General features: G+C 54.0%; 1 protein-coding gene across 1 annotated transcript in view; it reads right to left on the bottom strand.

Annotated features, from left to right (window-relative positions):
* Positions 1-2,935: 2,935 nt before the first annotated feature.
* The window catches only part of LHX4 (LIM homeobox 4), a 42,218-nt gene continuing 18,456 nt past the window's right edge, over positions 2,936-26,697 (bottom strand). The window contains exons 3-6 of the mRNA XM_019428113.2: positions 11,236-11,438; positions 6,557-6,711; positions 6,041-6,212; positions 2,936-3,857 (exon numbers count right to left, since the gene is read on the bottom strand). Of these exons, the coding sequence (XP_019283658.1) occupies positions 3,463-3,857; positions 6,041-6,212; positions 6,557-6,711; positions 11,236-11,438 (925 nt within the window). The 3' untranslated portion in view covers positions 2,936-3,462. The remainder of the gene's footprint in view (positions 3,858-6,040; positions 6,213-6,556; positions 6,712-11,235; positions 11,439-26,697) is intronic.

Genomic DNA, 26,697 nt, shown 5'->3' with positions numbered 1-26,697 from the left:
CTTACTAGGTTTCATGTTTTACTCTGGCAAGGAAACAAAAACAAAACAAAACAAAAAACACAAAGTTTTAGAGACACTCTCAAATGCTTATGTCTTAATGTTGTTCTCTTCCCCTGATGTTTTACTGCGCTAGGCTGCAGGAATCATGTTAACCAGTATGTAGTTTTCATTTTACATTATATCCGTAACTACCAGACGGGGCAAGAAAGAGAAAACGCGAAGACTGAGCCGAGTTTGCCTGAGTCGCCCAGCAAGTCCCTGAAAGGACCCAGGCTTCCCAGCGACGTGATTTACCCAGAGGGCCAGCTTCACCCTTGGATTTGGTGTTTCCTCTATGCTTCTCTTACTTCTCAGCAAATGTAGATTCTTCCATAGCTCCTCAGGTCCCGTTTTTGCTCATACCAGTTACCCCTGGAAACTTGGGGGGGAGGGTTTGTTGGTTTGTTTTTCTTCGGGTCTTTAATTTGCTCCTGGATTCAGAAGCCGCCTACCCCTGGGGTCTATCAGCCAAGCGCCGCAGCTAATGGTTGCTAGTTAGTTGCTCTCTTAGAGCCAAAGACAGATCCGAATATCGTAAATGCCTTTAGAAGTTCTCGTTTCACTTTAACAATTCCTATCATTTTAGCCAGGAGGAACCAACCCCCATGTAGCACCTTATACCTCAGTAATGGACTATTACTATAATATTAAACTATCGCCCTCAGGAGCAATGGAGGAGTGCCCTTCAGAGAATCTCAGGGTGATGTTCTATTCTTCTCCCTCTCTGAGCCACAGAAGAGCCAAGGAATAGTGTTTGCCTGCTGCAGCTCACTGATGGCACCGGCCCATCCGTATGCTAACCTCACTTGCAAGGAGATACACTTAAAAGCCGAGGCCTGTTATTGTGGCTGTACTTCTAAATGAGGCACTAATGTTCACTGCTTTCTGGGGAGGTGGCTCTAGGGCACTTCGTTCAAGCTCTCCTGGCTTTCTGGGAGTGCTCCCTCAAGGGTTCTTCAAGCCAGCCAACCCACCAAAACCAAGGAGGCTACTACCACCGGCTGCACTGCTCACTGAGGGCTGCAGGAGCCTTCTGTTATTAGTAGGAATGAGGACAGCGTCCATTCTTCCACCAGCGGATCAGGAGTGAGCATGATGAACTCATGCACAAAAACAAAAACGGGTCAACTTCAGGTGATCTTAAAAGCCCAATGTCATACAGAGGGGGGCATGTCTCTAGAGAGTCCGCCCTCCCTGTACTGTGCTCACCAAAAATACGAAGTGCCTCTGAGATCGTGTGAGATACTAGGCCAAAAAGTCCAGCTGAGATAGTGGTCTGGGTGGGACGGTGTGTCACTGGTTCGTCGCCCAGCACCGTGGTGACGGTGAGCAGCCGGTATGGTGAGCAGCCGGCTAAGAATCGTGTGTTTAAGCAGCCGTCCTCCAAAGAGACAGTTGTGTCTTCCTTTCCTTCACGTGGCTTATCAGCTTGCATGTGTGCCCCTGCCCCCACTGCCAGGGCTCACACTACTTGGGCATTCCCAGCAGCGGAATTGGCTAGGTGTAATACACCAGCATCCCTACACCTGGAGCCTCCGGACGTCTACATTTGTAGACTCTCCAAGCAAAACTCACAGCAATTGCAGCACCCCACAAAATAAGGGTACAAAATCCAAATGGAGCAGAGAAAACGTGGCATGAAGGCTGATCCCAGGAATTTACTGACTATGTATTTTAAAGAAGCTGGACGGACCTCAGTTTCATTCCTGGAAAGGAATTTACAATAGATGCAGCAGCCAAAGAGGAAGTGTTTTTTGTCTACCATTAGCCCGCCTACCACTTGCCTAAACCCTGTGGTCCTCAGAAGGTGATGAACCGTCCACAGGAGGAGGGGCCCTTTGGATCTCTGGCCCCATCCCTTCAGTGGAAGAAAGGCAATGCCGTGTCACCCTCTCCTGCTCTCTGATCTTGATTAAGAAAATGGAGGCTGGAAGCCGGAAGAAGCAAACCAGCATTTCCCAAGGGTACTGGGAGAAATCCTGCCTAGCTAAATTCCAGCGTGCACACGGACAACTTCCTGATGGACAGAGGTGGAGGTGAGGTGCGTAACACCAGGCACTTCCCACAGAAGTGCGGGCTGCCGCAGGGGTGCAGCTGAAGCAGGGGTCGGCCTCGCCCTCTGGGTGATGGGCTAGAACAAACCTGCAGGCTGAGAGTCCACACAGCCACCGGCTGGAGAGCTCTGCCTCTCTGAGCACAGGCCTGGAGCACCAGCAGCCCAGAAACCAGCGGCCCGAGGACCACTTGGAACCCTTTGGACGATCTTAGGGCTGCTCCCTAGTGATCCCTCCCAACCAACAGAGGCCGAAAAGCATTACTAGTTCTTGCAAGATACCAAAACCATCCAACCGAGCTGGCTACCACGGTGGCGAAATCTCTCCTTTTTAAAGGGCTGGGAAGGGTTGGCTGCAGCTGGGGTGGGCTTGCAACCTCATCTACAGCGACTCCCGCAAACGGACTCCGTGTCATTTCAGCCTACAGGATGGGGAGCGCTGGGAGGCGGCCTGCTGACCCGGCTAAGTGGACCGCACGCTCTCACTGATTGTCGTTCTGTTCTCTCCGCATGATAGCTTTGATCACTTTGTACCCCTCAGCCTGTCTTGTGGAATAAATGATAACGAGCAAATTAAAAAGGCACACTGTGCACCGAGGGGACTCGTCGGGCAGTCACTGTGATGGTCCAGGGCCACTCAGCTCCAGCCTGAGTCACCTGCAAGGAAAACCACTTCTTGCCATCAGGGATTCAGTGACAGGGATGGGGTTTCTTTAAAACCAAAACTGAGAAGTGTTGTCTGCCTTGGACTTCTGGGCAGGGAAGAAGTCACATTTCTCACAGCAAAAAAAAAGAAGAAGAAGAAGAAGGGGACATGTATTCAATATCAAACGGTGGCCATCAAAGTTTTCACTGACCTTTAATAAGTGACTTTTTATTTTCAAAATTAGAGTTCAATAGGGTGGTCCAGAAATCACTTTTATTATACTCAAGGGCCGTGATGCCTCTGCCTCAGGAATCTCAGTTCTGGTGAGAGCAGTGGTTCGGGAAACATCTCAGAGACACACCAGTCGGAGCAGAGTTCCCAAAGGCCAAGGTGGCCTGACAGTCACTGCGTGCTCCCAAGCACTGAGCAGCCAAAGCCTGTAAGCAGGGCAGGGGGCAGGGGAGGAAGCCACCAAGCAGCACCCTAGCGCTCTAGGCTGTGCGCCCCTGTGCCGTGTTCTGAGAGGAGGCAGTGTTCCCACCACTTCCCCAGGATAACAGTGCCCTAGTGTGGTCTCTCGACCGCCTAGGGATCAGCGGAGGACTTCCATTGAAAATAATGGAAATTCACATTGGTGCACTTTTGATCCTTAAAAGGCAAGTCTCTTTCGATCCTTGAAGATATTCTCTCAAGCCAGGACGGGTAGGGTGGGGAGGAGAGATGTTTAAAAAGGAGGATGATCCATTTCATCGAGCCAAGAGGCTGGGCTAGTTGGAAAGTCGGGGTAGCCTACACTGCTTCCTGTGGAGATGTCAGAGGTGGGTCCCCCAGCCATGGCTCTCAGCGTCTGGCTTACTCCCTGCCCTGCGTGCGCAATGACGCCCAAATTACTGTCCACCGTGTAATCCAGCCCATTGAGCAAAGGAGCGTGGGATGGCAGGGACGATATGGAGGATGGAGACTGGGGGATTCCATAGGGGCTCCCATCCCTCAAGTCCTGATAGGATTGTCCTGTCCCGTCCATGGAGAAGCTCCCATTCATTAACTGTCCGCCTGTAACGTCCCCCACGTTGCCATAAATCCTATTGGTGTGGCCAAGTTCTGAGAGAATTTGATCCTCTGTGGACAAAAGAACGGAGATTTATTGTCAGCCGCCAGGACTCCAGTGGTCCCTGTTCTTCACAACCTAGGAATACACATGACCAAGAAAGAAGCCCAAGGACTTCGAGGCAGCTGCCTCGCTGCCGTGCATGAGTCAGACACCAACGTGTCACCCACAGACTGACCCGCATCAGGGGGGGAAATAAGAAACACCTGCAGAGACTAAATGCAGATCCCAGAAGACTGGACAAATGTTTGGGGAGTTTGTTGGTCCCATGTGGCTCATGTACTAAGATGGCTACAGTAAAGAATAGGAATGCCTGAGGTTTGTGGGTCATATGTTATCAACCTTACCAATGGAAACTACATGCTGACAGGATTTAATATGAAAGCTTTCAAGCTGAGAAAAGGGCTTGGTTTGGTTGGTTGGGAAAGAAGCAGGCCCATGTGGTAAGGATAGCTGAGGACCACTCTTAGGCATGTATACGAAAACCCATCTCTGTTCCACCTGGAAAAGAGGTTCAACAGCAAAGGACTTGGTTTCTCTCTCTATTGAATAAGCTCTTCACTGGGGACAAAGTGTTGACATGAGGAAGGCAAATGGTCCTTCTTGTTTTTTGATGAATTTCATTAAGGGTTTCTAATGGAATCTGTGCTACCTAGAAGAATTCACCTCTCCAACAGAGGCGAGCACTTTTAGTCTTAAGAAATGAAGAGTTCTATAATTACCCAGAGAGACCCCTGACGTGTCAACCTGGGGACCCAGCTGCACCCAACAGAAAAGAGCTACAAAGCAAGACTTAACAATCCTGCCTGCTCCAGACGTTGATTTTGCAGCTCAGATGAGATTAAATGGCTTTCCTAACCCCACCAACAGGACTGGAGGGTGAGCATAGGCCCTTGAGCCCTTCCCAGGGCCCCGCAGGGCAGGCCTCTAGAGTGAGCCACAGTCCTCTCGGGGCATCGCGCCCTGGTGGGCAGCTTGTTCTGTCCTCTGCCCCCCAGCCTCCTCTTCTGTTCCCACCCTGGGCCTGTGCACCAATTCCCATCAAGCCTCCCCAGACTGGACTTCAACACGCATTCCTTCTGAAGGCCTGCCCTAGGCCTGCCCCCTGCTCCAACCTGAAAATGCGAAGGGGCGAGGAGAACTCATGCCCTTTAAAAGGAAGCAGAGAGACGAAGGCTCAGCTCCACTGGAAAACAGCCATTACTTGGCCTTTTGCCCATACCTGTCATCCGATACGGCAGGGCCCTCTGTGGGGGCCACAGGCTCGCTGTGGGGACAGTCATGTCTCCGACTATAAAACTGTGCTGAGCTTCCCCCAGACACATGCACGGTCAGCTGTGTTTACTGAACCCCACAACACCACTGTGAGGTGGACAAGGACGCAGTTCATCCCCATTTACAGAGGGGGAAACTGAGGCTCAAGAAAAGTGAATCGGCTTGAGAGAGCCACAATCAGCAACCAGACTTCCGACCCCCAGCTCCCTACTCTTTCTATCCACCCACGACAGAAGACCTTCCACAGCTGAGGGCTCAGTACATGAGAACAGTTACGGCTTTTTGCAAACAACCTCCGGATCCGAAACATGCAGGAATTTGCGATTTTGCTGATGCACAAATCTGAATGTAGCGCATGCTGCGAAGCTTATGTGCAGGGGACAGGATGAAGTGAGCAGTGGGGGAAGGGATTTCAGAAGCGAGGCCTGCCCCCTTCTCACAGGCACTCACAGTATTGACTTCCCAGGGCGTGGGGCCTATAGAGCATGTCCTCCCCAACCACCACCAGGAAAGGAGAGAGGGGTCACTCTAGGGGATCCCGGGAGGGAGGCCCGTGCCCCTGCAGAGGAGGGAAATGCAGGGCTGAGACACAGCGGTCTGTTTATGGCTTCCCCCCGGCTGGTGAGAGAGAGCCCCAGTCAGCAGGAAAGGAGGGGAGGCCTTGGGGCCCACGGGCCTAGGGAACCCGGCTTCTACATTTCAGCAGCAGAGCTCTCTTGTTCCCTACTCCTTGTCCCACTGACGCGGCCTCCACCATCCCCACCACCGCCCCCCTCCTTTGCTGCGAGTCGCAGGGAAGAGCCTATGTGCTGGAGGCAGCCGTCAAGGCCTCAAGAAAGATCCCTCCTGAGCGTCAAGAATTACTGTTTCCCAGGGGCCTTTCCTAAGGCCTCGGCCTCGCCCCTCCAGCCCTGCTCACCTCGGAAGCTCAGCTCACTGTCACTAACCCCACAGTCCTCGGCAGAACTCTCCTTCTCCTGCTTGCTGCCTCCCCGGCTCCTCTTGACGCTCTTATAGAACTGCCCCCAGCGATGCCGCCCCGCGTCCTTCTTCAGGCGCTTCTCCTTGGCCCTTCTGTTCTGAAACCAAACCTGCCGCACAAGCAGAAGGGACACACTCGGGGGGTGCCCGCCATAAACCCAGAGCCCCCATGGTCCCCGAGACAGGCAGCTGGAGCCAGGCCCTGAAGCCTCCGTGGAGTTCAGGGCCAGGAGGGTGATGTGTCCACGACTCCCTCTGCCTGGGCCTCAGGACTCTGTCCCTGTTTCCACAAGCTTCCCAGGGTCACGGCCCGAAGCCCAGCTCCCCGGGGCGCGCCCCGAGCCTCGCCCTTGTAGCGTGTAGAGGGCACAGGACACCGGGGCCCTGTCCCAGGCCCAGCAGGAGGGCGCAGGCCTGGGGCCCCGAGAAAGCAGAGGAGGCCAGGGCGTCTCACCTGTACGACCCTCATGTCCAGGCCGGTCTCCGAGGACAGCTGCTCCCTCACGTGCCGGGCAGGCTTGGGGGAGTTCTTGTAGGCGTTCTTTAACGTCTCCAGCTGCTTGGCTGTGATGGTGGTCCGGGGCCGCTTCGCTCCGGCCTCAGAGTCATCTGCGGTGAAGACCACTCCTTACAGGGCTCTGCCTGCCCGAAGCGGCTGGGGCTCGTCCCCCTTCCTCCTCTCCTCACGCAGCCCTGCCCGCCGTGGGCAGAGCCGCGGGCAGGATCGGTGAACGACAGAGTGGCACGGTCCCCACCCCCACGGAGCCCTCTCCTCACCACGGGCCCTCCCGACTCACAGGAACATGAGGACAACAGTCCCTCCCTCAGCTCCCCACCCTTCTCACCTTCTCAGTCCCCAGCCAGCCCAGCACCCCCCCCCTCCCCCCGGGGGCTCCCACCAGACCCAAGGTGCGCAATTCCATGCGCTTCCCTGTCCTGGCAAACACTCTGGTTGGACGTCCCTGTGGATCGGTAGCTGGGCTGTGAAGGCAAATGAGCCAGGGTGGGTGAAGTGTGTTCTGGGCCGCCCCAGACGCCCCTGCCCCTCCTGCCCGCAGGCCCCTTCTCGGTGGCCTCCCTGGGCTCAGCGGGGGTGACCCCTAAGCGGTGTTCATCAATTACGGGTCAGAACGCGTGAGCGGGTTGTAATGTCAACCGAGAACCTTTCGAGGAAGTAGGACAGATGGGATGAGACGGGACAGATGAGGGTAAGCATCGCTTCCGGGACTTGCTTAGTGCTCACTGTTTGAATAGGTGTGGTGAACTGAAAGGTAAAATGAGTTCCTTACTCTGGGTCACAGCCAAAATTTTTAGAAAACCACCGGTCTAAAGAGTGTTCAGGACAACATACTGGCGGATCAGCCTTCAGTGGATTCTGAGCAGAATACTGTTAGAGGCTGGTTTGTTCAGTCAGACACAGAGGCACCCAGGTGCAGTCAGCAGCACACAGCCAAGTGCAGACGGCTCATCTCCTCTCCCGGCACTAGACTTACACCCATCCTCTCTGCATGGCATCCCCGAGTCAGCAAAGAGTAGGTCAGCCACCATGTCCCTGGCTCTCTGGGTTTTCTGTGCTTCCTCCCCTGTGTGTCCTATAAAATGTCTCTACTACATTCCCACCCTATTTCTCTCTTCCTTCTTTCCCATTCAAGAAAACCCTCTCTTAGGAACAACAATAAGCCAATGTTTGCTAAGCACTTACTATGTGCCTGGTGTGATCTGAGAACTCTGTGTGCATACAGTGCTCACGACAGCTCTGGAAAGGTTTTCTTGCAGCCCAAAGACTTGGGCTCAACCTTCTTGTTGAGTTGAGTGAGTGATGTGGGCGAGTTACCTCCGCACTCTGAAGCCTGGGGCAATGCCATCTGCCCTAAGTTGGGCAGCGTGTTGTACAGCCCGAGTCCACACTGCAGTCATGCACACAGCAGAGGGAGGACGAAGTCCCTTGTCCTCTCTTCTCCTTGGGCTGTTTTCTCCTCTAGCAGAGCTATTATCGTCCGCAACCCCCTGCCACCCCATCCCTCCCTTGGAGCCCTGGATCCAAAGAGAAAGGCTTTTAGAGCCATCGTGGGAGAAACTGAGGAAAGCCTCCAAAACTCTCTATATTTCAAACTCTGTTATAAGGAGTCAATCCCTTCTGCCCATATTTACAGAGATAACAGCATGCCAGCGTTTGATGCCAGTATGAAATAGTGCACTTTAAAAATACCTGTATAGGCTTTAGATATAAAATTTGAAATCATAAAACCATCAGAAAATTTTAATTCATCAAGAATTGCCTAATTTTTAAATAAGCTGGCCTCGTGATTTAGAAATTGTTGTCACCATGGCTAGATGGCAGTGCCACTGGGATACACCCGTCATCCTGGACTGGTGGCGCACTGGGATATACCCGTCATCCTGGGCTGGTGGCCCCTCTGTTCAGAACTGCTGTCTATGTCCATAGGACTTCCTTCTTGCGATTATGGGAACTATTATGCTGTTATTTTAACATTCACTGTTATTATAATTTAAAATCTTTTTTATATCCTATAACAATGTCATCCAAGTATTCATTAAGTAGTGGTGGCAGTGCTCATGCTGAAAAATGTACCCAAAAATCAATAACTTTGGTACGGAAGTTAAATGTGATAAAACGCTATGAGGAAGGCCAAGCGAGACCATGATATCCTAGGCTGTTAATTTAGGAGAGAGCATTCTGCAAGGTATTAGAGATAGTGCTGAGAAAATAAAAAGTAGCATTAAGGCAAAGATACACTTCACCGGTTATGGATTTATGTGCTTCCAGAATACATCCCCCCCTCCTACTTTTTACATTAATTCCTATGGGAAAATTAGTCTTAAAATATGTTAGTTTTGAATTATGCAGGGTCTCCTAGCACTTGTCCCCGGCATAAAATGCAACCTCATTATATTGAAAATGCAAATATCCAGGGAGATGTAACAAATGAACAAAATCATTCACACTAAGATACAAATAGCTGATATTAGGTCCTTTGTGTAGCACAAGGAAGGGAACTGTAAGCCTGAAAGAGGGTTTAGATTAGCAAGGAGGAATTAAAACATAAAAAAAAAAAAAAAAAAAAGCCAAATGTCCCAAAGCAGATAAAGGTCCCCTGCTGCACTAAGGATCACTCAGATTTCACAGGATGGGCTGGGCCCTGCCCACCAACAGCCAGAGGCAGGAGGAACACGTCAGGAATGCTGTGTAACCTTCCGCTACTTGAAAACCTACAGCAGATCTCACCTCCCTGCTTGTTTGTCTTCCTCGCTGGTCTCACCCTCCTTCAGCACCCTGTTCCACAAGCCTCATCGTATTTAACCCTCAGGAAACAGCTCCATGTGGCAGGTGCTGTTCCCCGTCTCCTACTGACCCTACTGAGCTGAGAAGCCAAGGCTCAACCACGGCTGGCCAGGGACCCCCACGTTAGTGACTGAGCAGCAATGCCCACCAGCCTCTGATGCCAAATCCAGAGTCCCACAGAGGTCTGCTATGGCACAAATGATCCTTGATGAAAAGTGTGCACCCGACTGTCATTCTTGCCTCCCCAGCTAAGTCTCCCCCTCCTCTGGAACCATCCCCAGCAGCGGTGGATGCCAGGCCATGGATGCTCAGGGTCTAAACAAGGCCTCTGATGAGAAGCAGCCGCCCGCCTGGAGGGAGCTCGTGCAATTCTTAGTATCTCTGGGGAAGGGCATCAGAGGTCCAAAGGCAGCTGGGATCTCTGAGTCCATCTGCCTTGATGGTTTATCCCCGACAAGATGCCCTAATCTTCTATGACATCAGAATCGATTCCAAAGCTCTGGGAGAAGAGAGAGGACGCCCCCGACTCCGGCACCCCTGCGGTGCCTTCCTGCCCGCCTCCCACCAAAGCCGGCTGCCTCACCAAAAGGGCCTCTGTACCTCCACCTCACCTCCTCCTCACCACCACAAAACTCTCACTTGAAACCGTGGTTACTGGGCAGAAAAATCAGTTTCTCCATGTATGGATCAGATCTATATAACACACATGTGCCAGGAAAGATCTAGAAGGAGATGCATGAAATTTGTTGTTGCTTTGCTTTTTGTTTTTTGGGTTTTTGTTTTCATCAAGCCCAGAGCTGTCCAGAGCTGCTTTCTGCAGTCACACCCTGAGTTGATAAAGATTCTAGTCAAAGGCAAATGGCCTTGATGTTTTGTGAATTTTGTGCATCTGAGATCCCCCAGGCTGCGTTTGGCCAAATGCCAGATATGGAGCCAGGGCGAAGGGCACACCACCTGGGGGCCCAGCTGTGAGTGAGGAGCCTGAGGTGGGGCTACAGGAGACGGGGCGTCAGGCTTGGCCTTTCTGAGGGTTCAGAGCTGTCTAGGCCCCAGAGCAGCCGCTGCCTCGGCTGACCATGTGAGGGCACGTTTTCCAGGTGTGGCGGCCACGTGCTGGGTGGGGCCTGACATCAGCCTCAGCCTTGCAGGGGTCTCTGCCGAAGACCCTGGACGATGGCCCTGAGGGGGCTGGGGGAAAGGGAGGTGGACGGGAAGTTATATGGCAGATTGGAGCCTCCCAAGGCGCAGACTCGCTGAGCGCTTGATCCTGCATCAGGGACTACTGGAGACGCAAGGAAGGGGGAGACCCTGCCCTCGACAAGCCTGAGGTCTGACAGGGGAAACAAGACAGTGGACTGAAATAGAAGCTGACTTGGGCCAACACTAGTGCTCTCACTCAGTGAGGCCTTGGAGGCGTGGGAGTGCCGAGGAACACGTGAACCCCAATACCCAAGGCAGATGAGCAACCCCAGTGTCCGCTGGAGACAGCGCCCCCTCCCAGGCCCACCCCAGGCAAGGAGCCACCGACACGAAAAGCACGAGGCCCCTGGCTGTTCTTAAGCCCACCAAGCAGTGGAGGGGACAGCAAGCTCTCGTTGACCGGAACCTGATCGGTGAAGCCAGCGGGTGCGAAAGGGTGGGGGGTGTGGAGAATGAACCATCCTGCAGAGATCTGGGAATGCTTCTCCGAGGAGGCAGGGCGCCAGCGAGCAGGGCTCCAAGGGAGCAGGGCTCCTCCAAGGGATAGGCCGCCAGGACCGGGGAGGAGCGGGCAGCGGGCGGCCCCGGGGCAGAGGTCGGGGTGGGGCAGGGGTGGGGGGGAAGCTCACCGTTCTGCTTGGCCGTCTCGTAGTCCTCCTTGCACACCAGCCGCCCGTCCTCCATGAGGTAGAACTCGTCCCCCGTGGCCAGCTGCCGGTTGCAGATGATGCAGGCGAAGCAGTGCAGGTGGTAGACGAAGTCCTGCGCCTTGCGCACCACCTGGGTCGGGGGGATGCCCTGCTGGCAGGCCGTGCATTTTGTGCCGAAGCGCCTGTCAAGGCAGCAGGAAGGGACTGGAGCTCAGTGTGTGTGTGTGGGGGGGGGGGGGGTGTCTGGCTGCCCCCCACTTCCTATCATATCAGCCCCTCTCCTGCCCACCGCTCCGCGGTGTCCATGGGCGTCAAAGCCTGGGCCACCCGGTGCTTACCATCCGGTCCCCTCTGTCTCTGGCTAGCCTCATTGCTCTGTGCCCCGGGCTCTTTCCCCACAAAATGAAGAGGCCGGATCAGAGCCAGTCTCCCGTGCCTCTTCCAGGCTGACAAGCCAGGGGCTCCCGCATGCCCGGTTAATAGCCCTCTGGGTCCCCTCTGAGCAGGCTGTTTCACCCTCCACATCCTGGTCTTTGACTGTATGGTGAGGCCTAGAGGACCAGCACCACGGGGCCACTGTGTGTGTTCACGGGCTGGTGTGCAAAAAGCATCAGCTAGCACCTCTTTATGCTCCCGCAAGAGGAGCCAGGAGACAGCACGTGCCAGCGTCCGTGCTGGAGTTCTGGAGAAACTTGACTTTGGCAGCAGGAGCAGGGATCTCCCGAAGGCTTCTCTCTCCTGCCTCTCCCCTCTGTCTGGCACACGCCAAAGCTCTCCATGCCAACCACCATCCCCTACCCATGTACAGCCCCTGAAATGCGCCGGTCTGAGGTGGTCCCAGGAATCTGCATGTTCACACCCCTATGCCATTCAGGACAAGGAGTCTACAGACCTCTGTTTGCACAATGCTGCTGTGGCCCTCTCCCTGGTCTACACCTTTCTGGACCAGCACTGAGGCGAGAGGAAGGCGCCTACCGCCACCCTGGGCCAAGGGCGGGAGGGCGGGAGAAGCAGACACATTGAAAATATAGTCCAGTGGGGTCATTTAAGCCTCCTTCCCATGCTGCCCACAGACATGGAGCCTCGCCGGTGATCATGGAGGCCAGAGGGGAATCTGGGGCCAGTGTAGACATGGGTGATGAAGGGGGTGCTCCACTACAGGTGAGTCTTCCCTCCTTCAGGAGGGAGGCGGGAGGGGTTGGAGAGGCAGGGGCAGAGTTTAAAACAGCAATCAACCTAATTATTCATGACATTTCACACAGCAGAACTTTATCTTCTTCAGGATGAAAGACTTCGCCTAATGGATCTGGGGAAGGTTTGATTTTAATGGTCCTTTTAACTAATGCTTATAGGCAGCCTGATTTCCCCTGAAAGGACAGTACATATTTCATCCACATTAATACCAAATAAATTAATTATGGTCATGGCTATCATGATGAATCCCAGATTAATGCAGAATGATGGGTCTCTTATGCAGTAATGATACCTGCTGGGGGGCTACAGGGGCCTGGAGCAGGCGTGGCCAGCTGCGGCTTCAGAAGCTCCCCTCCCAGGAACAGTGTCACAGAGAGAGAAGTGGGGGGGGTCTCTAAGTCTAGAAGTGTGGCCCAGGGGACTGCTTTTCTGAGATGAGGTCTGAGAAGGGTGTTGGGGTGTGAGGGGCTGGGGCATCTGGCTTGGAAAACCCCAGACCCCTGAACTCCTGGAAAGTCTCTTGGTGTGGCGAGGAGGAGGAGGAGGTGGAGGGGGGGCTGCGGATGGCACAGGAGCAGACCTCCAGAGCAGATGTTCTTAGCCCGAGGCTCAGGACGGGCTCTGCAAACCACCCCGGAGTCATTTGTGCATCATGAGGGGTTTCATCAGATTCTCAAAGGGGCACAGGATCCAGGAAAGGAGAGTTAACATTTGTTGAATGAATAAATCAGCAAATAGAGATCCATGCTTTTAGACGATGTACACGGAGATGCTAAATCTGAGGATGGAGAACAAAGTATACTGTCGCGTCTAGAAAGTTCTACACCTCCCAGAACACCTGTGAAACCAGCCTTCTTCAACAACTGCTGTCTAACCAGGTCATTTGTGTTAAAGGGCAGGTAGGCAGGCACCCGGTTGTATCCTGTGTGAGTATGTGCTTGTGTGCGTGTGAGTGTGCGTGTGTGTGTTGGAGGGACAAAGAGAAAGGAAGCCTGTGTGTATATGTGTTACTAGAGTGTGTTTTCAAAATGCCTGCAGTTTGTGTATCTTGTCCCGGCCAATTCACACTCCCTGGAAGCCCTGCCACATAAAACACTAAGAGTCCAGTGTCCAAATCCTTTGCTGCAGATGCTGGAGCCACAGCAGCTCCAGAGAGTTCTCCAGACACCAAGTCTGATCTTGTTGAGGCGAGGAGCGGTAAGGGGAGGCTCCAGAACACAGTGAAGACCCCCAGTGTCAGTGCCCTGGGAGAGGACCACGTCTCTCTCACCAAGAAGCAGACCACGGCTTTCAGTAACCAGAGCCCCAGAGACATGAAAGATAACGGGGGTATAAATTTAATCTACATACCGACAGTGATTCATGCATAAGGGTGGCAAGTGCACAAGAAAAATGAAAAATAAATGGACTTTCCCACCAGCTTTTTTTAGCAATTGAAGCAATTTTCCTGATTGTGGGATTTATACCGATGGTAAGTGGAAGTTGCTCCTTATTACCTTCCTCCCCTGGAGCACAGCTAGAAGGATCCTCGATGAGGGGACTATGGGCACCCCCTTAACCTGCAGGGCTCCCAGAGCACCAAGGGGCACCCCCGCCACCTGCTGGTCAGAGCCCGTGGCCCCAGAAAAAGGTGCTGCCTTATTGGAGAGGGAGGGTAGTGAGGACACTGTGCCTGAGCTCCCAGAGCTTAGACCAGCCGGGGTCACAGAGGAGACAGCCGTGCCTGGATAAGCTGGATGACTCCTTCCGTGACAGGCAATAACGAGACGGCCATAGTTTAAATCCCCTGGTCCAAAAGAAGGTAAAACTGTGAGCTTGGCTGCTGAGAGAGGCAATGTCTAACCAACCTGACCACATTTGAAGGACACTGGAGTGGGGGTGGAGCTGGATGCCAGCCAAGGAAGAGGCTTCCTTTTTTTTTTTTTTTTTTTAAATGTTTTACTTATTTTTGAGAGAGAGAGAGAGAGAGACACAGTGCGAGCCAGGGAGGGGCAGAGAGAGAGGGAGACACAGAATCCAAAGCAGGCTCCAGGCTCTGAGCTGTCAGCACAGAGCCTGATGTGGGGCTCGAACCCGCGAACCATGAGATCATGACCTGAGCTGAAGTCAGACGCTTAAGCGACTGAGCCACCCAGGTGCCCCAAGAAAAGGCTTCTGAGAGATTTCCCAGGCAGTACCCCCTTCCTCCTGTCACCAAGCACCTCCTATGTGCAGGGCCCTGCCTTCTTGCTGCAACCTGCCGTGCCCTGCTCACCAGAAGGACCATCTCTCTGGCCAGGCCTCCAGGGACACCCGGTCTCCCCAGGGAAAGCAGCTAGAGGTGATCCAAATGACAAAGAAAATGCGAGGAAGGACTTACTAATGGCCCAAGTTCCTTTCCTACTCAGACCAACATCACTGGAAATTCTCTTATCCCTGTCCAGCTTGTAGTAGACAGGCAACAAAGACCCACTGAACGAGCAAAGGAATAAACACATGAACTCCTTAAAAAGTGTGTTTGGGGGCAACTGGGTGGCTCAGTAGGTTAAACGACTGACTCTTGGTTTCACCTCAGGCCACGATCTCAAGGTTCGTGAGTTCGAGCCCTGCATCAGGTTCCATGCTGGCAGTGTGGAGCCTGCTTGGGATTCTCTCTCTCTCTCTCTCTCTCTCTCTCTGCCCCTCCCCTGCTCGTATTCTCTCTCTCTCTCAAATAAATTAACTTAAACAAAAAAAGTAAAACAAAACAACAAAAACAAAAAAACAAAAGTGTGTCTGAACCATCGGGGAAGGACACAGAACACAAGAACTCCTGTCAAAAGCTTTTCCGAGAAAGGACTCAAACCCGGGTTGCAGTGAGGCCGCAGTGGACGAAAATACAACTTTGCATCCCGCTTTGTGCCATCATCATGCACATTCGACAGATGTCACCTGCGTGTCCAACGTAGAGGCAGGTATTACGATACCTGCTAACAGATGAGAAACTGAGGCTCAGATGGTGAAGTGCCGGCCGCGGCTCACAAAGGCAACGAGAGAGAGAACCGGGGCTTGAACTCAGGCTTCTGAGAGCTCTGCTGGCACATGGCAGGCATCACAGCAAACCTCCACTGGGAAGCCAGCCGTGCTGTCCCTACCCCAGAAGGGAACTTGGGGAGAGGAGTTCTGAGCTGCTCTGAGCCCCAGAGTATGCGGCCCCCAGACCTGCAATGCAGGGGCTGCTCTGGGACCCTTCACCCCGGGGGTGACCCCCAACACAGCGACTGACCCTGCCTGCACCTTCCACACTTCTGCCCCCGCTGAGGGCGGGCCTTAGGGGCCTAGGCCACTGGCTAAGGAAATGCACCAGATGTCAGCCAACAGGGGCCAGGCCCGTGTCCTCAGTCTCACCCTTGGGTCCAGTGCTCAGCCTGAGCTCCCATCTGCCCATTCACCTGTCCACCCCTGCTGCTGTCGACAAGCCTGGGGGGGGGGGGCGGTGGACTATCCTGAGGGTGTCTGGATCCTGCAGAAAGTGGGCAACAGGCAGGCCCTGCACACCTTCTAGAAACTGGTGCGTGTAAATCCTATACCACGAATGTTCTGGCACATCCTGATTTTAAGTTCTGTCCTATGATCCCAGGTTCCCTACGCTGGACACTGAAATGCTACTAACGAAAGCAGTTCCCAAGTACTAAGCCCCTACCGTGCACCCCTGTGTGTGCACACCTGTGCTTAATCCACAGACCGCTCCCTGCTACCTCCTCATGGCGGTCATCCCAGCACCTCCCCCTCACCTCCTCCCCCCTCCAGCACCCCCCCCCCCCCGCCATGAATTTGGTCCTGTCCTTCCTGCCATAATGCTTGGTGACTTCGATATCCACGCAACAGTCCTTCCTGCCCCTGCTCCCTCAATTCTCTGACCTCTTCCTCTGAAGGTCATGGCCACTACCCTTCCTCAGCCACTCATCCCCTAGTCCACTCAGACCTTCTGTGGGCAGGAACCGCAGTGCCTCCAGCGGTGCTTTCCAGCCCTCATGCCGTCTTCTGGACCTTCTAGTTCCCTCCCCGAGGCACCAAGCCCCACAGCTCTGCTGACACAGGGTCCAGCTAGTGCTCCCGCTGTGCTGTGCACAGGTCCTCGCTCCCCTCCTGGCCCGGCTTCCTCCTCACCCAGCAAGGCCTCTGCTTACTAACCCCTCCCTTGCACACAGCCTCACCTCACCACCCCGCTCGCCACCCTCTGCCTTCTCCACCAGACAGGGAGTAGACACAGCACCTCACCGACCGCTCGGTTCAAATCTGTGACCCGTGTCTCAACAGGGCCAGGGAGCCACAGAGAGGTGTACTCCCTAGTGCATTCACTCTCCTGTGCTCCCGAACACCTCCTCTCTCCAGCTCCCCGCCCCCAACCCCTCAGCCAGGGGCTTCCCATTTCCCAGGGCAAAGGGGCACTCAGCTGTCCTGTCCGGCCACCCATTTGTCCTGCCTTCCCTCTGCTTCCTACCCCAGAACCACCTGTGCCCCTGTTCAAAGCCAGCTGCCCACTTAGGCACGGAGTCCCTTTCTTCCTGCCTAATAAGATCATTCCTCCAGCAACTGTTCCTTTTGCCCCCACGTGATTAATTTCCCCTCTCAACTAGATCCTACCCAGCAGGCTATTTCTGCCACTTCAAAAACCCTCTCTTGACCCCGCATCTCCCTCCATCTACCACCCAACTTCTCTACTCCCTGTAGAGCAAAATTCCCCAAAAGAAGGGTCTACATGCAAGGTCTCTAATGTCCCTGTTCCCACTCTTCTGTCTTTTTTTTAGCTTATTTATCTATCTTGAGAGAGACAGACAGCGTAAGCAGGGGAGCGGGGAGAGTCCCAGACAGGCTCCAGCGGTGGAGACCCACTGGGGGCTCAAACCCATGAATCGCCAGACCATGACCTGAGCTGAAACCCAGAGCCAGAAGCTTAACCAACTAAACCACCCAGGCACCACCTCCCCTGCCCCACTACTCTTTTCTTGAATCCACTCTGATGGTTAGTTAATTTTATGTGTCAACTTGACTGGGCCATGGGGTGCCCAGATATTTGGTCAAACATTATTCTGAGTGTGTCTGTGAGGGTGTTTTGGGATGAGATTAACATATGAATCAGTAGGTTGAGTAAAGCAGATTGCCCTCCCCATTGTGGCTGGGCCTCATCCAATCAGCTGAAGGCTTGAATAGAACAGAAAGGCTGACTATCCCAAGAGAGAGAGGAAATTCCTCCTGCCTGACTTCCTTGAGAGGTCACATTGGCTTTTTCCTGCCTTTAAACTTGAACTAAAAAATCAGCTCTTCTTAGACCTCAACGCTGCTGGTTTCTGGACCAGAATTTACACACTATCAGCCCTCCTGGGCCTCCAGCTTGCTGACTGCAGCTCTCAGGGCTTCTCTGACTCCAAAATCACATGAGCCAATCCTTATAATAAATCTCTTTATATTACACACACACACACACACACACACACACACACAGCCTGCTGGTTCCATTCTCTGGAGAACCCTGACTGATACACACTCCAGTCAGGTGTCACCCACCAATCAACCCAAACTGCACTTGCCAAGGTCACCCATGACCCCAGCGTTGCTGGCCCAGTGATCAGGTCTTGTCTCCCCTGACTTTTCGATGGCATTGGCTCTCTCCCTCCTCCTTAGAACATTGTGCTCACTTGGCTACAGGACCAGCTCTCCTGGCTCTGTCCCTTCTCCCCCCCCAGCAGCCTCTCCTCCATCTACCCCACTCGCTGGGGACTTCACTTCCACCTCTCATCCAGACCTCTCGCCTAGCTCAGACTGGTATATCCCACTGTCTCCTCAGCCTCTCTGCTTGGATGTCTGAAACCAAACTCCTGATCCTCCCCAGAATCTGCACCGCCCCCGCCCCGCCTGCGTCAGAGAATGGTGATTTCATTCTTCCAGTGACTAAGGCTGAAAGCTTTGCACACGTCCACCCAATATGTCAGCAAACCCTGCCGGTTCTACCCAAAATTCGGTCAAGAATTGGACCACTTCTGACCATCTGTACCTCTGCGTCCCTAGCTCAGGGCCCCATCACGCCTTGCCCACCACTAACGGCTCTCCTGGCTTCAGCCCTTCCCCCCACAATGGCCACAGTGATCCCATCTCACTCCCCTGCTCCACACCTTCCGGTGGCTCCCCCCTGGCTCAGGGTAAAACCTGAAGCCCCTTTACTGGCCTCCGAGACCTTCCAAGACTACCTAGCCTCCTCTCCTACCACTCTGCCTGCTCACTCGCCCGGCCACACTGGCTCCACGGGCTTCCTCAGCTTGGGGTGCTCTTTCCCCAGTTACCTACATGGCTCACGTCTGCATTTCCTGCAGGTCACCCCGCAAACGTCACCTTCTCCAGGGGCATTCCTTGACCACCCCCATGCTCCATCCAGCACTTCCTTCCATATCTCCCCTGGATGCACCTCACCGTTCTTGTTTGTCTATCCGATCTCTCCATGCCCAGCAGGCACCGTATCTGATTTGTTCACCGCCAAGTCCAGTACCTCCAGCAGTACCGGACCAGGACACGTGTTCTGTGAATAGCTGGTGAATAAACAAGGAATGCCTATGCCTGTGGTACGCATTAATACTCGTCCCCCATTTGCGCATGAGGAAATAAGTTCAGAGAGGGTCGATGACGTGCGAGAGACCACACAGCCGGAAACAGTGGAGCTGGGATTTGAACCCGATGCTCTTCGTTACTCGGCCATCAGGAGGCAGCTGGGGGGTGTGAGCCCAGGCCCACGCCAGCGACTGCGTGTGGGGGCTGACGCAGCACAGTGCACTGTCCTGAGGAAACAAAATACTGCATAACTTAATTTTATGCTTTAATTGCTTGGTGGTGATTTACTGCGGGCTGTATATTTTTTTCCCGGCTGACACTTCCCTACATGTATTTCTTTTATCTATCACCACACTTGACAGGTAAGTTGCTGATATTTACTGTTACTGTATGTACCAATATTTCCAACATATATCACCACCACAGCCATGTCACAGGCGCATAAAGTTCTGCCCCAGAACGGCCAGCCTTCTCCAGACATAGACAGGAGCCATATTTGGAGAAGGCCTGACACCAGGTAATATCAGAGGCTTCAGGAGTAGAAACACAGCCCCCCACAACACACGCTCCCAGACCCATTGGAACTGCCCCCACAGCGCTCTGCCTTTTGCTGGGGAGGGTTCTTTATTTATTTTTTAGGTTTATTTATTTTGAGAGAGACAGTGGGGGAGGGCAGAGAGAGAGGGAGAGAGAAAAAATCCCAAGCAGGTGTCATGCTGTCAGCGTGAAGCCGGATGCGGGGCTTGAACTCACAAACCTCGAGATCATGACCTGAGCCAAGGCTGGACACTTAACTGACAGAGACACCCAGGTGCTGTTTTTTTTTTTTTTTAAATATAATGCTTTTCTTCTTGATAAACATTCAATATTATCCTGAGGTGGATGCTACTAGAAAAGCTTTAGAACCAGTGACCCAGTCCAACCCCCTCATTTAACGCAGAACAAAACTGGGGCCCAGAGAGGGGTAGTAACTTGTCCAAGATCACACAGCTCAGTTAGTGGCAGAGAAGGGGCTAGGGAGCCCAACTCCCCCTTTCCCTCAGTCATGCTCCACCCTCCCCCCGTTCCCAGCTGGGGATAGATTTGCTTCCCAAGAGGTAATGGGACATCGGATCCGGATCCGACCCTCTTCTGCAAGAGTCCAGCCCACCTCCCTTAGTTTCGGCAAACACGCATCGAGCACATAGTACGCAGGCAATTTCATGTGAGCTACCTCATTTAAACTGCACAATGGCCCTCCCAGGTAGGTATTTCCATTCCCGGATGGGGACAGGCTGGGAGCTGTCTCCGGCTCAACTACACTCCCCCTCCTTCCCACTCCTACCTCCTGGCACCTACTCTGCTCACTCCAGGCTAATTCCTCTCTGCCCAGGTGTTCACTCAGCTGTCACCAAGTTGTCCTGTGCAGAGGAACCACCTGGGATGTCTGCTTACAACCGGAAGAGCCACCCCGACTCCTGACCCCGGGCCCAGCGTCCGCAGTTAGCAAGGCCCCCATGCAGACCACTCAGAGAAGCCCTGTGTCACAGGTGTCTCAGCACCCCTGTGGCATCTGCAGGTTGCTTGTTGATTCTTGAGTCCCCCAAGACCTAAGGACCCATTCTCAATGGTGGTATGGCAGGGACATTCAGGGACGGAGGTCCCATCTGACTCCTCACGCCAGACTGACCTGCTGCGCTGACACGTCGCTCGGGCCACAGAGCCCAACTCTCATTCGCCTGTGGCTTCTCCTCAAGTGGGGCTCCCAGGGCCACAGAGTCAGAGCCACAAGCCAGACACTGGCTCTCGTGGGACCCTCCTGCGTGACCTGGGCCAGAGAACCAGCAGGAAATGAGGTGGAGCTGGATCACAGCGGCCAAGTGCTGGGCAGGGCATTTGGGGAGGCCTGGCAGGAAGAAGCTTCCAGCTGCACAGAGGGGAGCTGACAGGGGCTGAGAGGGGGCAGAGGCAGTGGGAATAGAAAGAGTTGGGAGCCCGTGACCGAATGCCTGGGGTGGAGATGAAGGAGAGGGCAGGTGGCTGAACCTTCAGCGAGGAGGAGACAGGGCCACCCCCCCCCCCCCCACTGGCTGGTGTGTTTTCCTGGGATGAAGAGGTGCCTCCACACGTCCCACCCCCGAGGAACCCAGACCCCTCTCTGCTTGGGGACCCGTTTCCACAGCTCAGATGCCATCTCACTCCCAGGTTGATTTGCAACCACTTGGCTCCAAACAGATTCCCCAAGGCCGAAAAGTCTCTGGGCTGCAGGCCCCACAGATGTCAGGAGGCCTTCGCCCCAGGCTGGGCAGGCACAGCTGAACCGGGGCCTCTGGGGCGGGGAGACAATCCGCGGACTCATCACCGCCTGATATACGGCCTCGGGTCCCAGGGGGAGCTGCTCCGCTAAGTAATTGCTTCTGCCTTGATTACAGGCCTTCGCAAATGACTGTGGGCCTGGTCCCACCAGTGTGTTTGAATCTTACAAATGTCCACATGCACAGACACTATCTGGACCATCTGATCGTTACCTTAAAAGGTTTAATTTGCTTAGCGAGGGAATTAGACTATAAACTATTCAGAAATTATGGAAAGTCACACGTCAAAGAGACCCTCCCCCTGTGGGTTCCTTAAGCACATTTTGCTAGAATGTGTGTGTGTGTGTGTGTGTGTGTGTGTGTGAATGCATGCACATGTCCATGCACGTGGATGGGGGAGGCTAGCAGGTGTGTAGTCACCAGAAATAACACTGGCTCACAAGGACCTGGACCCAGACTGGACCAGCAATCAACCCCAGAACTGCAGTGGCCTCTACCTGGGGCTACAAAGTAAAAGCTGGCTGGAGATGGCCACACAAGCACAGGCTGGTCTCCCCCGGCCCGAGCCGGGAACCCCACTCTGGGAAGAAAAGGCTGAAGGCTGCAGTCACACCCACAGAGCTCTGGACCACACAGGGAGGGATGGCGTCCCCTGGGGAGGGTTTGTGGTGGCTCTCACCTGCCCCCACACCACCAGGCAGACCGTTGTTCCAATCACCTGACCTGCCACTGGACACAGGCAGGTGGACACAAGTCCCACCCCGGAACCCCTGTCTTGTCTGCAGCTTTTTGTAGCCTCTGCCCCTACGAACCTCCTTCTTTCTTTCTCCTCCTTCCATATACATTCACCATCATGACTTCAATAAGAATAACCCCTAATAATGACGACTACAAAGCACTTCCTAAATCTTACTTCATCCTCAGGGTAATCCAGAAAAGTGGAGATGTGTGTTCCCATCCCTCTTTCGAGGCGGGATGGTGAGGCTCAGAGATCAAATGCCCCCAGGTCACATAGAGTCCGCATTCAAACCCAAAGCGGGCCACTCTGTGAAGTCCACCTCGCAGAGAGGCTGAGCGGGACTTCGCCCATATTACCTGATTTCCTGCGGGCATCTGCCCTGCCTAGGGGCGGGGGCCCTGGTCACCAGAGTGATTGGGCCAAGGTCACTAGTGAAGACCAGGCTGGAGCCAGCAAACCACCCTGCGTCCCGGCCAAACGCAGGGCATGCTGGAGCTGAAACAGGCTGTTCTGAACTGCAGGGATAAATCAGCATCTCCCGGGCTCCCAAGGACGCTGCTTACCTGCCCTTGGCCTGCAGCCTGCCTGGAGATTGACTGGCTGGGGGAGGGGGCACTGTGAGGAACCAAAGCGCCTGGCCAAGCGGGGCAGCAGCCCACACAGCTCCCCACTGACAAGTCGTGAAGCGGCCTTCTATCCCACTGGGTCCCCACAAGTGACCATCTCTGCCCGCCAGGCAGGTGAAGGCCTCGGGGACAGAGAGACACCCCCAGAGACACAAGAAGTTTAGACAGGAACCCCCTGGAGTGGCAGTCACTCTCAGAATGCCTCCAACTCTTCCCCCAGGCTCCCTGCTGCGGGTATGAGCATAAAGCCCTGGTGGTCAGGGACACAAGCCTGGAATGTTCTCGAAAGCTGTGCTGCTCTCTCTTTGATTCCGTAGCCCTGTTTGTTTTCACACTGTGGTAATTGCTGGTTTGTTTCCCAAATCTTCACGTAAATCCCCACGGCATCTTCAGCCTGTGGTTTATTCCCAGCACAATGCAGTGTGCCCTCTGAGCTCTGCCAGGCTACCCTCATCTCCGCAGGACGTTAAATGTCACCTCAACAGGAAGGTCTCAAAGCTGAGGGCTGGGGGCGGGGAGGAGGGAGACCAGGAGAAGCCAGCCCAGGCCTAACCCCGAGGGAGGGCTCTGACAGCCTGGCCCTCCAGGGCTGCAGGTCAAGTGGCCACACATCGGGGCCAGAAACCCAGAGACACTGGTAAAGCAGCCAGCATCCTGCTAGACATGGTTTCCGTGCTATTTCCTTCCCATTTCACGACTCTGCGCTCCACAATGAGCGCCTTCTAACAGTAAGGCAGTGAGGTTCAGAAAGGCCCGGTCACTTGTTTACTGACAAACAGCTAGCACGAGACAGGACAGGAATCCAACCGAGCACCGTCTGGGTTCACTAAACCCCTCTGTTCATAAAATAACTCCCTTTTGTGAAATGCTCCTGTGTGCCAGGTCTTCTAAAGCATGCACCATTAACATTCCCATTTTTTCCTGAAGAGGACAGTGGAGTTCAGAGATGTTAAGGAACCTGCCCAAGGGCACCCAGTTCCTGGAGCAGAGAACCTGTGCTATTCACTGCACTTCAGAGTAAGAGAGCTGCCAAGCCCCTCCCAGGACCCAGTCAGTGATGAGGAGGGGACCCAGAAGCTCTACTCCCAGACTCCTGCCCTCCCCAGGCCCTAGTCTCTTTGCAAGGAGATGGGGACCCGGGACGTACGGGACACGCAGTCCAGAAAGGACTTGCTTAGCAAATACAACAGAAAGAGCCGTTGGCTCCTCAGCTTGTGATTCATTTGTAATAGCCTCAGAACCACTGCGTTTAGTCAACTCCGTGCCTCTCCTCTCGGTCTCAGACTTTTATTTCCTGTGGAGAAAGGCAGCCAAGGACCCAGGAGGCAAAAACAACAAACAACAGCAAAGATCAGCCAATGTTACCGAGCAAGACAGAATTCAACAGCTCCAAGAGAAAAATGCAACAACCACAGAGTACAACCTTCCAACAATACTTCTTTCTTGGTCTGTGCACACATCAACATCGCCCTCTGCTGTCAGCCACCAGTATTATCACATCTCGTGGGCTGAAGGCTGATGGAAGGCTGACCTCACCCCACTTCTGAGGTTATCACATGCCTGGAGCAGGGTACTCTTCACATGACAGTCTCCATTCGAAAACCTTCACGCAGGATAAAGGATACCCCTTGGAGTTACGCGAAGCAGTGGCCCTTCCCCTTGTTATGGGCAAAGAGATTTAAAATATTGATCCTGAAAATTAGAACCACAATGCTGATCAGTGAGGTCAGCGCCCCTCTGAGCAGGGCTATGGGGCAGGTATCTGAAAAGGACAGTGATTTTTCTTTCCTTTTTCTTTTTCTTCGAGGAGCATAGAGCAGAGAGTCTCCCTGGCTCCCACCAGGCCTCTTCCAAATCCCGCAGCTGAGAGCATCCTGAGGTCTGACAAGTGAATTCAAGCTCATGGCGCCCACCTTCCCTCTCACCAGGCTGCCGGAAGTGACTCTGGCGGCCTCCTGCGGGACAGGAAGGGGCTTGGGGCTCCGGGAACTGCTCTGCCCCTCCCGCCCTGCCTCGTATTCTCTCTCTGCTCACAGGTACCCTGTGTGCCATCTGAAAGCAGGTGCCTGGTGATGTTTAATGAACCATAATGAGGAGGGGACCACGGGCTCTGCAGCCAGGTTACAGCCTGAGCCCCAAGTGGGCAGTGGATCCCAAGACTCCGGCAGGGGGGTGGGAGAGGGGTGAAGCCAGTCTGACCCTGGAGGACTGACTCCCTCAGTGTCCTCGCCCCGCACTGTGACCTGCTATACCAAATTGCACCTGCGGCTGTGTCTTCTGCACCGAACAGCCACAGTCCCCGAGAGCCGTGTGGGGCCTGACTGCCCGTGAATCCAAGTGTCTTCCCTGGGCGGCTTCAGAGTGGCCCAATCTTCAATCTCCATTATCAGCGGGGAGAATCACCTCAGCTTTTAACTTCTCTCCACACAGGGGGCCTGGGTGGCTCAGTTGGTTAAGCATCTGACTCTTGATTTGGTAGGATTGAGCCCTGTGTGGGGCTCTGCGCTGACAGCATGGAGCCTGCTTGGGATTCTCTCTCTCTCCCTCTCTCTCTCTACACCTCCCCCACTCACGTGTGCTCTCTTTCTCAAAATAAATAAATAAAACTTAAAAAAAAATTTTAATGTTTATTTATTTTTGAGAAAGAGAGAGACATCGTGTCAGCAGGGGAGGGGAAGAGCGAGAGGGAGACACAGAATCCAAAGCAGGCTCCAGACTCCAAGCTGTCAGCACAGAGCCCGACGCGGGGCCTGAACTCACCAACTGCGAGATCACGACCTGAGCCGAAGTTGGATGCTTAACCGACTGAGCCACCCAGGCACCCCAAATAAATAAAACTTAAAAACAAAAATAAATTTCTCTCCACACAGCACTTCATCTCAGAATTAATGACCTGGATTCAGCACTGAATCTGTGGCCTGTTCCCCTACTTCACAAGAGGATCCAGCCCTGAGGGTGGGTCATTTTATGAAGCAGGGCAGTCCTATGGAGCCAGGAAAGTAACTGCGACTGAATCATGGGCCTGTGCATTTCCCAGGCAGCCTGGGCCTCCAGGATTCACAGGACGTCATGTGAGGGACAGAAGAAACTGGTCACCAAGCATGCCGTAAATTCACTATGTGATCGAACCCAGTGATGGTCTGTAGACAAGGCCAGGTGCATATGCCGGGGACAGAAAAATAATACCTAATAAGTCTTTCCTCATGCCAACAAGAAAGATCAAACAGGCGCGGGAGGAGTGAGCAAAAACAAGGCAACTCAGGGTGCCCATCCGCTGAAGAGCTGGACTCACGGCCATGGAAGAATGGGGGAGACCTTCAGAGGATAGACATCATCCCTGGAGGATACAATAGCCAGGGTCAAGGCCTGCCTGGGAAAGGGGGCACCCTGCTGGGGGGCATTGGGAACCCAAGAAAGCAGTGAGGTAGGACTAGAAGAGAGGCAGGGTGAAAGGCTCTGATAGCACAATGCATCTGGAATGTTCTGTAGGCAGAGGGGGCCTTGCTGAAGGAGCTGGGGGCCGGGGTCAGTGGTGAGGTTGGATACCGGTGTGGTGGGGGGACATGTGGCCTCAAGGAAGTGGGAGGTGAGTTATGAGGTTACTGCTGAACAATGCCCTGGAAGGATCCAAATGAGGGTCATGGCATGGGGAGGCCACAGAGGCAAGAGGTCAGTGCCCTGGCCTGAGCAAGTAACTGTCATTGTTATTTCTGGTCTTGGGCTTATGACTCATAGGCCTATGCTACTCCTCCCCTAGCCTGCACCCCAGGTCCCTTCTGAAGGGACCATCTTTCCTTATCACTACTTCTCCCAAGCCCGAACCTACACCTGAGCTGCGACCACTTCCCTTTCCCAAACACTCAGAGCCAGCCAGTCAAGGTCAAGTTCCATACCCCAGACAGGCCCTCAAAGGAGCTTCTCTGGTGACAGAGTCCTGTGACGTGATCCTAATGGGTTTGCCTGCACCCCAGCCAGTGGTCTAGCTCGGGGACATCTCAGCACCTACCCTGTCCCCAGCTGGGCAAGA

Source organism: Panthera pardus, unplaced genomic scaffold, assembly GCF_024362965.1.
Source record: "Panthera pardus isolate Hobbes unplaced genomic scaffold, ASM2436296v1 HiC_scaffold_21, whole genome shotgun sequence".
NCBI lineage: Eukaryota > Metazoa > Chordata > Mammalia > Carnivora > Felidae > Panthera > Panthera pardus.
This window is presented reverse-complemented; position numbering and strand designations above follow the sequence as displayed.